Genomic DNA, 14,487 nt, shown 5'->3' with positions numbered 1-14,487 from the left:
ATACACCAGGCACGACACCACGTGTATGGATGCTACCAGAAAGATCAGTCGTTAGCATGGAAGTTCATTACCTTCCTAATATTTCCAGCAGTTCAGCTACACCATTGAAGTGTTCAGTTTCATAAACAAACCTGCCAAAACAAATTAAATATATCAAAACAAAACAATTCCCGTTTATGCCATTGCCTAACCCGTGTAAACTCAGTAAACCAGTAATGGGACTTACCGTAGAAAAATATTGTTAATCTGTTTTCTGATAAATGCTCTAAGACCAAGGAACTTGCCATAAATTCTGTGTAAGACTGTTTTTAGGTAGTCCCGTTCTCGAGGATCTTCACTGTCAAATAGCTCCAAAAGCTGTTTTAAAAAAAAACACAAAGCTAAACACGAAGCTCAGAAATGGTGTGCAACTCCACAATCTCTGCAGGCTTCAAATGGCTTTATTTGCTGATTTCTTGGGCCTTTGCCTCTCTACTTCCTGTGTCTCTGACCAACTGCTTCCCCCAAATTCACCTCTCCCAAATACTGACCTGCCAACATACTGCTTATGCATTGGCAAGTCCCAAAAAGGAGGGATGGATCAGGACTTCTGGAGAAACCAATATTAGTAGGGAGGAGCTTCTTAGATAGGTAGATAAATAGTTTAAAGGAATAATCCTAATCTAGTAATGTAGAGCTAAGGTTCTATACTGCTTTCTCCCTCTGAGGCGGGAGGAAAACTGAAACATAGAGGGCGGTCCTACCTTAGGGGACAGGAAGTTTAGAATCCTGCCTCCCTGAGCATGAGAAGGAAACCACCCGCTGCTGAAGATGTCCTCTGACCTCAGAGTGAGAAAGAACAGTTGCTCCAATTTATAGGCTTTGCGACCATCTCTGGGATGTGACCGCTTGACCATTCCCCTCATCTTCTGCCCTCCAGTCAACCGAGGGTGAAAGCATCACAGCCACCTTTGCTTATTCCAACGAGTTTCTGATGGATATCCACACACAAGGCTGTAGTCTGGTTTCTTCAATTTGTCTAGCTCATCACAACAACTGATCATTCTCCGCCACATGAAGTTAAAACAGTTAATATCAAACATTAACAGGAGTTTCAAAGATGGTAAATCTTCTTACCTGTAATACAAATTTCTGATCTATGTACTTTTTGGCAATGCTGGGCTGGAATTCTTGGCTTTCCAAAAACCGTATGAAAAATTCATATACAAGCTGCAAAAAGGGGAAAAAACAAATACACTGGTTTAAGTCTGAAGAAGTGAGCTATGGCTCACGAAAGCTCACATCCTGCCAGAAATTTTGTTAGTCTTTAAGGTGCCACTAGACTCTGGCTCTTTTCTACTGCTACAGACAGACTAACAGGGCTGCCCATCGTGGTTTAAGTCTGTTATCTGAACTATGCACATTGTGTTATTGCCAAAAGGGTTTACTGAAGACTGTTTTTATGTAAAAATAAAGAGAAAGAGAGAGAGGAGGAGGTAGGATGAGATGCCACCTGGGTGTGTCTGCTCTTTCGATGATCTGATAGTTGCCCCTTTTGCCACAGTTGCCAACCCCACGCACACTCATCCAGAAACACCCATAAGGTAAAGCTATATTATATGAGTAGAAGCAAGTTTGGTTGTTGTGGGATGTCTTCTTTCATTTTTCCTTGGGTCAATTTATACAGCCTCTTTTTATTGTAAATCCTTTGACAAGATATATCCACATGCACAATTAATCACTACTGAGCCCTCAGGACCAGGCAGGACATACATCCAAATGAGCAAGATTGTAATTTTCATATAGTTATTTGAAGTCGAGTGACCACAAAGTATCTATTAATTTTTTCTAATTTAAGCTGCAGCCAGAAGGATTCCAGCGCATACCAGGAACCGGCTCTGCCAACCCTAAAAGGCTCCTTTGGCTGGCCTGTCAAAGCTCCCCGGGGTAATCATCAAGCGCATTCATTCCTCTGCCCTCCAGACTCTTGAAATCATATAAAATAAAGCAATTATTGTGTTGATGAGAGCTGGTGGAACAGTTTGGAAACATTTAATGGCAATTAGAAAATGTTCGGGAGCGTTTCACTGCAACGCAGACGCCTGATGCAGAATAATGTGATTTAATCAGGAGTCTCCAAGTTGCTCGGAAGATTTCCCCTCTAGCTTGAAGGACCCTGGCGCACACTGGCTTGTGCTCTCTCTGTCTCTCTCATGCACAGTGATATGTAACTGCAGCCCAATGACTCTTTTGTATTAAAGGCAGGGGAATAGAAGAAGAAGACTTGGTTTTTATATGCCGACTTTCTCTACCACTTAAGGAAGAATCAAACTGGCTTACAATCACTTTCCCTTCCCCTCCCCACAGCAGACCCCGTGAGGTAGGTGGAGCTGAGAGAGCTGAGACTAGCCCAAGGACACCCAGCTGGCTTCATGTGTAGGACTGGGGAAACAAATCCAGTTCACTAGATTAGCCTCCGCCGCTCATGTGGAGGAATGGGGAATCAAACCCGGTTCTCCAGATCAGAGTCCACCACTCCAAACCACAGCTCTTAACCACTACACGCTGACTTAACCCTTTCCCTGCTAAGTTTCCTCACTCCAAATTACTTTGCCAAGCAACTCTCTTTCACTCAGGTTTGAAATGACATTCATACAGGCTGAGTATCCCTTAACCGGATATCCGAAAACCGGAATGACCCAAAAACCGGACTTCTAAGACAAAAACTGTTGTTATTGAGGCAGATGACTCCGGAGGAAACATTTTAAAAGCCATCCAGCAGAATGCCTCCTCATCCCTAGAGCTTACCCTTCTTGGTCCCTCAACTGCTTCCAATGTTTTCTCTCACCTAAAAAATTAATGCAGTGTACACAGAATCGTAGGTGGAGACTGAAAACATGCCACTGTTTGTTTGTTTGTTTTTGCTCTTGTTTAACAGCTGGTACAGGTATTCTGGTGAGATAGTGACACCTTTGCTTTCTGATGGTTCAATGTACACAAAATTATTAAAAATAATGGTTAAAATTACATTCAGGCTGTGTGTATAAAGTGTATATGAAATATATATAAAACAAATGAATTTCGTGTTTAGACTTGGGTCCCATCCCCAAGATATCTCATTATGTATATGCAAATATTACAAAATACGGAAAAGTCCGAAATACGGAAAACGTCTGGTCCCAAGAATTTCGGATAACGGATACTTAACCTGTATTTTAAGCTCCACAGGGTGAAGAATCACTGGTGAACAAGGAGCAGAGAATTATGTGTCTCCCCATGAACATTCCTATATCAGTAAATCCTGGGTGGGATCCAAAGGTTCTTGTCAGCCAATGTAATGGAGCCTGCAGTACTGAAATGGCACTTCCATTTGGGGAAAAGGGGCAATTTCTGCAGACCAAAGCTAACAACACACAAACCACTTATCAAACGGACCAGTGCCAAAAATGAACTCCAATCTCCGTGATTACAGACAATGCCAAACTGAAGACTGCCAAGATTTCTATTGCCGACCCCAAGGGAAATATGGAAAGATGCATATCAGGCTAAAGAGGCGCAAAATAGAAGGATGTCAAGATGTGCTCTCATACACAGAGTCATATTATCCTCTGAATTCGGGCCAGTCACATACTTTCAGACTAATCTATCTCACAGGGTTGTTGTGCAGATAAAAAGGAAGAGAAGAGTCTAACGTAAGCTGCTTTGGTCCCTACTGCAGAGAAAGACTGTAGTTTTCCAAGGTAGAGGCTGCGGGTGGGGGGGGGGGAATAAAAACCTAAGACAGAAGGGCAGTTAGCAGTAGGTTAGCTGTTGAGTGGGAGGCAGACAGGGTTGCCAACTGCAGGTTGGGAAATTCCTGGAGGTTTATGAGGTGGAGCCCGGTGAGGGTGGGGTTTGAGGGGGGAGGAACCTCAGAAAAGTATGCCATTGACTCCACCTTCCAAAGCAGCCATTTCCTCCAGGGGAAGTAGGGTTGCCAACTTCCAGATGAGAGCTGGAGATCACTCAGAACTGCAACTCATTTCCAGATGACAAGAGATCAGTTTCCCTGGAGAAAATGGCTGCTTTGGAGGGCTGACTCCATGGCACTGTACCCTGTCAAGGTAGTTTCCCTCCCCAAACCTCACCCTCCCAAGGCTCCACTCCAAAATCTCTAGGAACTTCCCAACCTGGAGCTAGCAACCCTAAGGGGGATTGATCTCTGTAGTAGGGAGATCTGTTGTGATTCCAGGAGAGCTAGTGCTGGTGTCACTGCTGATGTGGGGGGAGGGGGAAGCAGGTGGGCAACTTGGAGTGCTGCCACCACTGCTGTGGGAGGGAGAGAGGAAGAAGAAGAGTTGGTTTTTATACCCCATTTTTCTCTACCTTCTTAAGGAGTCTCAAACCGGCTTACAATCACTTTCCCTTCCTCTCCCCGCAACAGACACCTTGTGAGGTAGGTGGGGCAGAGAGTTCAGAGAGAACTGTGACAAGCTCAAGGTCACCCAGCAGGCTTCTCCTGGTTCGCCAGATTAGAGTCCATCGCTCATAACCACTACACCACACTGGCTGGTGGGAGGCTGGGAGGGTGATGGGGACAGAAAGAAAGGTCGGGGGCAGAAAGGAAGAGAAGGTGACAGGCATGGAGGAGAGGGAGAGAGTAAGAAAAGGGGTGGAAGTAGAGGGAGAGAAATAGGGGGAGAGGGGAGGAAGCAAAGAGTTTCCGCCTAGACATTAGGACGAACTTTCTAATAGTTAGAGCAGTTCCTCAGTGGAACAGGCTTCCTTGGGAGGTGGTGAGCTCTCCTTCCCTGGAGGTTTTTAAGCAGAGGTTAGATGGCCATCTGTCAGAAATGCTGATTCCATGTCCTTAGGCAGATCATGAGAGGGAGGGCATCTTGGCCTTCTTCTGGGCATGGAGTAGGGGTCATTGGGGTGTGTGGGGGGAGGTAGTTGTGAATTTCCTGCACTGTGCAGGGAGTTGGACTAGATGAACCTGGTGGTCCTTTCCAACTCTATAATTCTATGATTCTAAGGGGGGGAATGGGATAGCTGCTCCTGCAAATTTCTTGTGGGTCCTCACTTGTTATTTCTATAGTGGTACATTTCTGTGCACCTTTCATTACAACTAACGGGCTTAGTATCAGAGTACCAGGTGCAAAGCTTTGAAAGAAAATTATGCACTTCCTGAACCTTCATGAAAGTCCCATGTTGCCTGGCAGCTGCAGACACGAGAGGAAGAACACTCTGGTATCTATCAAGGGGCAGAGGACTGAGGACTGCTCGGAGGTCACAACCCTTCCCTCCCATCTCTGGCAAATTGATTCCCTTTTCCCTCCACTCCCCTTGTCTATACATATAAAAATGTGTGGGGTTTTTTTTGAAGAGGGGGGGGTCTATGTTAAAAATGCAAGACTGAAAGTCACCTGTAAATGTGGCCATGATGCCTCAAGGGTGGGTTCATCTTCTTCTGGATCAAACTCGTTGCTATCGCTAGGAGGAAGAGTTCGGAAAATATTGCAAGATACCTAGGAGGTAAAAAACAAAATTAAGAGCTGCTCTCGTAGGAAGATAGCCACTTCAAATAGGCTCGGGTGCAGTAATTTAAACATTGCCCCTCTTTGGATTGCTGTGAAAGGGATCCAAGTCCATCCATATTCCCTATGAAACCTTCGCCTATTTTAGCAATGTTCTTACTGCTACCATACAGGAAAAATTTCTATAGCAATTTCAATTTCTGAAATAGCAGATATCACTGCTCATGACTGCAGCTGCCAGATAAAGAGAAGAGACTGGTTAATGTGGTTGTTCTAACTTGACCAGTACTTGTTTCTAAGGACTATGGATAACCCACACGCACCCTTCCCTAGAGTTCCAATCAAGTTATACCTGCTTCATTTTATATAATGACCCACAACCAAGTAGGGATGTAGCCTTCATCTCTCACCTTTCCTTACATTGCTCAGATTTCAAACAGGTCAACAGCTAAGTAGGGATTTAAACCCAAGTTTTGGTACCTTGTCCAAAACACTATGCATTATACCACGCTGGCTCTAAAGCAGTTTTCTGGTCTCATTAAATCTCTTTTAGTATTCCTCAGAATTTGGTTAAATTGAGAAGTGATACTTTTAAAGATCTGAAACTTACAAGAAGATTGCTATAACTAGCCTCTTTTGTAAATTTCAGAAATTAATTTTCATGTTGTATTTTTGGTGTGCTAGTAATGTAGCAGGCTAGCCTACTGAGCACCAAAACAGATACATTTTATATCACACATATAGGTTAGGGTAGGGGGAAGGTTGGTAAGTTAAACACATAATTACAATAGCAGCCATTTGCATAGCCTTTTCTAATAACTAAACTAGGAACTGGACCAGGAAGTGAAGAAATGCTATGAGGATTCAAAAACAAGGAAGGTTGTTGTTTTTTTTTCCTTTCTGTTTTTGGCTGTCAAGTCACAGCTGACTTATAGGGTTTTCAGGGCAAGAGACATTCAGAGGTGGTTTGCCATTGCCTGCCTCTGTGTTGCAGCCCTGAACTTCCTTGGTGGTCTCCCATCCAAATACTAGCCAGGGTCAGGGGAAAGGAGAACTAGAAGAGGATTAAAATACCAAGAAATTATATTCAAGGAATGGGTTTTTGCAATTAGCTTTTCCTATTATCACCACAAGAGGGTGCCTTTTGCTTCAATACTAGGGAAAACATGCTGATTTTTACAGAACTCTGGTATGCATAGATATGTGCTTCTATTCCATAGCATTTCACACTGACAGACGAGGCTATTAGGAATAAATAACCAAATCACCGCTTTAAATTTGTCCATGGAGCACGTAACCATATAGACAAGCTTCTTCTTCTTCTGCAATTTAAAATAACGTCCTGGAATTCTATTCATACAACTCATCTCATCTAGCCAAAAGATCAGACTGTGCATCCGTGTTTTGAGCATAATGGCAAAAAGACTAAGCTGTAACTCAAAGCCCCCAGTTCAAACCTTGCCTGTGCGATGAACTAATTAAATGGAGTAATCAAGCCACCTTTCCCAGATTCAGCTCCCCCTTCCCATATTTGCAAAACAATACTGACCTACCCTGCAAGGTTGTTGTAAGGATTCAGAGAAAATATACAAAGTGAATTGGCCTCCCTAAAGAACTACATAAATGCCAAGTAATAATCAGCCTCCCTTCCCAAAGTGCTTTCTGCTACTGTAATATTCTACAACAGTGAGAATGTCACTAGCTAATAATAGAAGACAAGCAACTTTTAAATTACTTGTGGGACTGGGGGGGGGGTTGGGGTTCTTTTTTTTAAAGAGTGACAAAAATCAGGAGGAATGTTACATGGCACTAAGAGAAAAGTATTCATTCTGACCATGTGGCATAATATATTTGAAAGCAATCTAAATTAACACAAACAGGGAGACGCCAACCCCTTGCTCACCTGGATTAAAAGACAACGACAAAACAATTTATTGCCGGCATTTGTATAAAAAGCAGATTTCCTTGAAGGACTCCAAATATTTCAAGAATTTTATAGATTTAAAAAAAAACTTAGCCAGCACTACTAACTTTCTGTTGAACAGTCAAAAGCAAAATAAAAATGTACAGGCCATGGGTAAAAGAACAGCCCTTCTGATCAGTAGCATCTACCTAAAGAGCCCCAACATTCCTTTAACTGCAGTAGCAGAACATAACTACAGTCCTCTGCAGTCATTGCTAAAGAATATGTGAATATATGGGGAGGGTGCATGGGGATGCTCATCCTTGTTCTGGCCACTCTCACAACCTCAGTCCACCTGATGTCCATGCTGTGCAGGCCCTGTGCACACAGAGCCCAATGGATGTGGGCTGGAATCATGCAACAAATAAAGAAGAAGAGGCTAGATGGCAGCGATCTGTCAGCAATGCTGATTCTATTACCTTAGGCGGATCATGAGCAGGAGGGGCATCTTGGCCATCTTCTGGGCATGCAGTAGGGGTCACTGGGGGGGGGGGAGGTAGTTTGGAATTTCCTGCGTTGTGCAGGGGGTTGGACTAGATGACCCTGGTGGTCCCTTCCAACTCTATGATTCTATTATTCTATTCTATGATTCTATGTACGTAATAAAATCATGGCACGTACAGGTCACACCATGCAATAAACATTAAATATAAAGGGAGCTGATACAATAATAAAACTCAGTCTACACTTTCCCCTTTACTACAGAATCCACATGCATTCAGAACAGTAAAACTACACAAAATGAAACAACCTCTCATGTTTAAGAGCTCAGTTTAATCTAATGACATTACTGATGCACTGCTAAGCAAATTGATAAATTAGAAATAAACTGAAGACATCACCTGTTGAGAAATGCCAAATAAATCAACAGCCCCCCCCAAACGTAGTTATAAATATATACACTTGGACCGTTAAAAAAAACACCATCTCCTCCTGCCACCAGCAGTCTGCCAGTTCACCCAAAGACGTGATGGCTGCCTGGGAAACAATTGCTGTTTTGCATGGGGGAAGGGGATAATTGAATCCAGCATTCTTCCACAAGATTCTCCATTTCATTTTCTGGGATTCATTTCTTTCATATTTTAAGAATTATTTAGATACCCCCAATAGTATGTATAGAACCAGACAGATGACAATTGCCTACTAGTTATTTGTACATTGCTGCTGTGATGGTAGCTTTTGTTTTTGTATTAATATTAATTTAATAAAAGGGGGACACCAAATCCCATTAAATCCCAGTACATATCCCTGAAAATATCCCACTTCCTCTACTGCACTTGTATTCCCAGCGATGCATTAAGAGTTTGAAAATGTTATAAAAAATACTGTTCGCACTTTATTTGGCCCCTTTAGCTGTGAAGACGTCTTCCAACCATCTATTAGCCGTGGTATCCAAAAACCCTTTTAAAGCGATGTTTTTTATAACATTTTCAAACTCTTAATACATCGCTGGGAATGCAAAGTGCGGTAACCCCCAGTGTCAGAAAAAAATCTGTTTTGCTGAACTGAAAGAAACCTTCTCAATTTGTCTCATGTCAAGTCTTTTCCTTATGACTCTTCATGCAGAAATGGAGAAATTGAAGGAAAGTGAGAACCAAGAAGAACCAGAATCTGGAGCGTACAAAGCTCTTGCCACCATGTGGCAAGTTTGGACCAAATGCCTGAAGATGATCTGTACCGCAGCTTGGACTCACCAACGCACAAGCAGAAATATAAATAGACTTAGCGCAGTTCCTCCTGCACAAGATTGCTTTCCTCCCTATATATGAGAGCGCCCAGAAATTGTTTGCGCAAGATCTTACGCTGGAAATTTGTTGCTGGATCCCACCCAGTATGAGACTTCACCAAGCTCTGTGTTTTATTGGCTAGGCTACCAACAGCAGCTGTTCCAGTTCTGGGTCAACTCTTGGATAATAAGCGGCTGAGAAAGAATAATTTAAAACTAAATCCATACAAGACAGAGTTGTGCTGGCTTGCAAGATATGCTGCAGAGGGGATTCATTTAGGTAGGTTAAGCCTGTTCTTACACAGTGTGTGAAGAGGTTACCGGTGCTCCAGGACCCAACTTTGCTGTTAGATCAGCAAGCAAGAGTTACTGGAGCAGAACTCTTCTGGGAATCTTTGTTTGTTTTTTCAAAAAAAAATTATTTTTATAATTGGGGTACAGAAAAAAGATAGGGAAAAGAAAGCGGAAATAGTAATAACATTGTATCTGTGTCCAGGTATCAATAAAACAATGCATGCATGCATGCCTGCATCATCAGCTCTCGTCTCACCTAAGTCATATGATACTGGTTATTAGTTCATGCCTATTATTAATTTATTATTGACCTATTGGGCATGAAATTATATCAGAGAATTAAAAATACTTAATTGATGTTTCCTAGTCCACTACCAGCTATTACATAATTATACTTTTAACACTCTGTATTATATCCACAAACTAAATTTAAATAAAATCATCTATCGAACTCCTTTTCACCAAACACGCCAGTTTTGACATCAAAGTAAAATCTAATATTTTGTTAATCCATTCGGTCACATCTGGAATCATGGCAGCTTTCCAGTGTCTTCTGGGAATCTTTGATACAGCAGATCTGACCAGTTGACTCCTTCACAGTTCTGACGAAACAGCATTTTCTGAAGGTAAACCCATTAAACAAAATACAAAAAAAACCCACCCCAACCTCGATATGCAATTTTCTTCCACATATGGGCACGTACATACGGAGGGATCCCACTTAGGACACCATAGAGCTCCTTGGCCCATGCACCTTCACCCCGACAGGCCATTTTCGGAAATATGAGATATCTATGGGCTACGCCCAGGGCCACCTGGATTGCACCCATTTTATCAAGATATCATCTTCCTGTTGACTCTTGGGTGGTCCCATTTCTGTTGGGTGACGCTGACCCAGAAATAACCAAATGTGTTGCAAAATATCTGGTAATAATAGTTTCCTTAACGGTATGACAAAGCTAAACTATTGTTAACTAGTGATATTATGATTGTAGTTACTGCCACGCCTGTAAAGTAACATTTATTGTTAATTGTTATTTTAATTTTAAAGTGCTTTAAGTATTTTAAGAATTTAAAGTTATCACTGTTGTAAAGGTAAAGGTCCCGTGCAAGCACCGGGTCATTTCTTTCCCATGGGGTGACGTCACATCCCTATGTTTACGAGGCAGACTTTGTTTACGGGGTGGTTTGCCAGTGCCTTCCCCAGTCATCTTACCTTTACCCCCAGTAAGCTGGGTACTCATTTGACCGACCTCGGAAGGATGGAAGGCTGAGTCAACCTTGAGCCAGCAACCTGAAATCAACTTCCGTTGGGATCAAAATCAGGTGCGCCATGGGTTGTACATTTTAATAATCTATAATCTATAATGTTAAAATTATTTCATCTTATGCTTGTTGTGCTCAAGACCTTTGGTCAGAGAGCTGGAAATAAAAGAGAATGGGAAATCGGTGCACGCCTCGCGTATCCATGTCCAGCCTACTCTCTCCACTTGGTCAAGGAACATGTTATGACCATACAGAAGAGAAAGGGCTGGATGAGAGAGGCATCCTCCTATTCCCCACAACAACTTGGCACGTGCACGATTGTGCATGTGCATTGAGGCGGTTGGGGAAAATGGGGCCCTGCTATGCCCAAACAGATGCTACACTCAAACAAGGAAGGATCCTGCCCATTGTTCAATGTGCCATTGTTCACCCTTGTGAATGTGGATATAGTGAAGCAGAGGCAAATAACCCAAAATGATCGCTCCAAACATGAGCTGGAATCAGTGAAAACAATACTCTCATTTGTAAAAAAAACAAAAGAACAAAAAACACCTCATCTCATAAACAACCCAACTTAGTAAGATTAGGAAATTATAATGAAGTGCTTTGCCTCATTCGTATTACTAAAACTTGCTACAGCATTTCCTTTACAAAACGTTCTGTGGGTTATTTTATACAGCAGCACTGGGAAAATATTTCACTTGAATCCAAACGGTGATACAGTGAAGAGCACACAACAGTAACTAAAACTGCAGATGAATCTAATAACATTATATAACAAGTGATTAATATGGCATAGGAGAGCAGAAATTTAGCTGCTTTGCTACCGAGTTTGAGGTTTGTGCCTGCCCACCAGCCAACAACGCTAGCATCAATCACACTGGTGCAACATCAGCATGCCACATTTTGGAAAGATACACTGGCAGTCCATGACTAAGCATCAGTCTGATGAACACATGAACACACCTTATACTGAATTAGACCACTGGTCCATCACAGTCAGCACTGTCTACTCAGACTGGCAGCAGCTCTCCAGAGAGGTCTTTTACATCACCTGCTACCTGATTCTTTCCACTGGAGAAACCATGGATTGAACCTGGGACCTTCTACATGCCAAGCAGATGCTCTGCCACTGAGCCACAGCCCCTCCAAATGTTAGGTACTCCTCATACTGCCTCATCAAGTCTTAAATTACTACCACAACGATGCAATGATTGGACCCACATATGTACAGGACTACCTCTCCCACTATGCTCCACTCATCTGAACAGGGCTTTATTTATTTAAAACATTTATTAGCTGCCTTTCTTCCTTACGGAGCTCAATGCAGTTTACAATATAAATAAATGACATAAAACTGAGAACATAAAAATACATAAAACCAAAATTTACAGCCCCTTCCTGAGAATCAGGCCGAAAGTGCTTAGGAGGCCCGAGGGGCCTGGCGCCGGCGTAAATGGCACTTACGCGGGCGCAAATGGCCTGGGCGCCAGTGTGCGGCCAGTTACAGTGGTGGCAGTAGTCAGCGGAGGGGAGCGGCGTGCCTGCGCAAGGGCCGCACCAGTGCCCGAGCAGCGCAGAGGCGGCCACCGGCCACCAAGGGGGCGTTTCCGGGGGCATTCCCGTGGCTAGTTGGCCTCCTAAGGGCCATTCGGCCTGGGAACGCCTTTTGCCGCCAAAAAGTTACGCCAGGTCTCGACCTCAGCTGAACTCTGTCCTCCACGGGAAGCATTCAGACGAGTCTGGCGACGCGTGCCACAGCTACGGGCTGGGACCAACCCCATGCCACTAGAGCGAGACCCCTGGGTGGCTGTCATGCCGCCCAGGAGTCGGCTGACCATCGATCCCCAGGCCCTTCTTTCTCGTTGCAGGTTTCCGCAGCAGCCTACTGGTCAGTGGCACCCTAACACACACACACGGACACAAGGAGAGAAGGAGGCCCCCGAGGAAGCGATGGCATCAGCTCCCACCACCTTGCCGCCTCTGCGTTCCCTTGGCTCCCACCAACACCTCGTTGGAAAACTGGTCTGCCCTCGCCACTCGCCGCTGTTTCAGCCCCACCCACCCTCCCTTAACACGCGCTGTTTCAATAAAGGCATTTTTTACACCTCGCCCATCTGTGTGACTATATGGGGAAGGGATCATGAGGGGATGGAAGGTGGGGGTCTGGCTGGGCTATCTCTGCAGGGCACAATGAGGTGGTGGTCTGCCTCGGAATCATCACTCATGCATCTTTTTTGGGGGGGGGCTTTCTGAGCGGGCTGTGTGGATGCAGGAATTTTTGGAGAGGGAAATGGGAAGAGTGAGAGCATCAGGCCGCTAATGAGCCGCTCATGTGAACACTGACAAGCCGCCCACCGCTCAGAGGTCCCAGCCCCCTGGTCAGAGGCCAGGAGGGGTGCCCTCCTCTCCAGGCCGTCCCCAATGGCACCCCCCAAGGCCCCTCCCAGCAGCCCAGCTGGATGGCGGCTTTAAAGCCGGCTCCCGGGGCGCCCGGCAGCAGCTACAGACAATGCGCGCATGCGCGCTGACAGACACACTCGCGCGTACAGAGCGGCGCGTGGGCGGCTCACACCCCCCAGCGAGAGGGCACGCGTGGCAGCCCAGCCTTTCTCCCCCCTCAGCCGATTTATTTATTTCTTTGTGGGCGCCTCAGTGTGTGGGGGGGTGTCTGCGCGTGTGCCTCGCCTCTCTCCCTCTCTCGCCTTCCTTCCATCTCGGCACTGCCGCCTCAGACCCACGCGCCGCTTGCTTCTCTTCTCCCCCTTCCTTCCTTTCTCCCCCCTCCCCTCTTCTCCTCCCATCCCCACCCCGGCTTCTTCCTCTCTCTCTCTTCCCCCTTTTTTTGCTCTCCCAACTCTGCCTCCCCGAGCCCTGAAAAAACGCCTGCCCGTGAAGCGAGGAGAGGGCACCGGGTCTGTAAATGAGAAGTGAGTAGTCGGGTGACAATGGTGCGGCTCGCTGCCTTGGGGGAAGGAAAAGGCTCACCTGAATCTGCTGCTGCTGCATGCTCCTGCGCTCGGCCGGCGCATCCTCGCAGGAAGCGCCCCTGACCCCGCCCGCTGGGCTTTAGAGCCGGGCGCCCCGGGAGCCGGCTTTAAAGCCGCCAGCCAGCTGGGGGGCGGGAGGTCCCTGCCAGCCTCCCAGCGCAGCGGCAGCGGGGCGCAGAGCCGGGCCGCCCCAGGAGCCGGCTAGGGCCGCCAGCCAGGCACAGAGGCGGCTGGGCGCTTGCGCCAGCTACCGCCGTCTGTGCAGCCCCGCCAGCCTCCCAGCTGGCCGTAGGGGCGGGAAACACCGGCTGGCGCCGTCCCGGCATTCACTCCATAACACAAGTTTTTAGAGGAGGAAAACAAGATTTTTTCTTGTTTTCCTCCTCTAAAAACTAGGTGTGTGTTATGGTCAGGTGCGTGCTATGGAGCGAAAAATACGGTACCTATGCGCAGGTTAGATTCCCTCTGTTGTAAGTCCAAATCAGCTAATTGATCCTTCACTTGCTCTTCCTGGAGCCGTAATGCTTCAATATGTTGTGCTTGAGATTTCATGTCCATTTTGACTCCTTTCAGTTCTTCGGTGTTGTTAACTGAAAATTCCATCTTCTTCATGCCATTTTTCATTACTGTAATTTGATCCTTTATTTCCTTGATCTCATTTAATAAGCCATCAAATTTTTGTGTAATAAAGTCATTTGTGTAGCTGATTGTTCTTGTTGCATGGAAACCTCTTCAAACTTCTTCTTTAATTTT

At 45.2% G+C, this 14,487-nt stretch overlaps 1 protein-coding gene across 6 annotated transcripts in view; it reads right to left on the bottom strand.

The window, feature by feature from the left end:
- PPP2R5E (protein phosphatase 2 regulatory subunit B'epsilon) overlaps window positions 1-14,487 on the bottom strand; it is a 116,901-nt gene that overhangs the window by 23,330 nt on the left and 79,084 nt on the right. For all 6 annotated transcript variants that reach the window (XM_056850970.1, XM_056850974.1, XM_056850975.1 and 3 more), the window contains exons 4-7: window positions 5,385-5,486; window positions 1,117-1,209; window positions 227-357; window positions 72-131 (exon numbers count right to left, since the gene is read on the bottom strand). In XM_056850970.1, coding sequence (XP_056706948.1) covers window positions 72-131; window positions 227-357; window positions 1,117-1,209; window positions 5,385-5,486 — 386 coding nt within the window. The remainder of the gene's footprint in view (window positions 1-71; window positions 132-226; window positions 358-1,116; window positions 1,210-5,384; window positions 5,487-14,487) is intronic.

The sequence above is a fragment of the Euleptes europaea genome, chromosome 6 (assembly GCF_029931775.1).
Source record: "Euleptes europaea isolate rEulEur1 chromosome 6, rEulEur1.hap1, whole genome shotgun sequence".
Taxonomy (NCBI): Eukaryota; Metazoa; Chordata; class Lepidosauria; order Squamata; family Sphaerodactylidae; genus Euleptes; species Euleptes europaea.
Note: the sequence above shows the minus strand (reverse complement) of the source record. Positions and strands in the feature narration are given on the sequence as shown.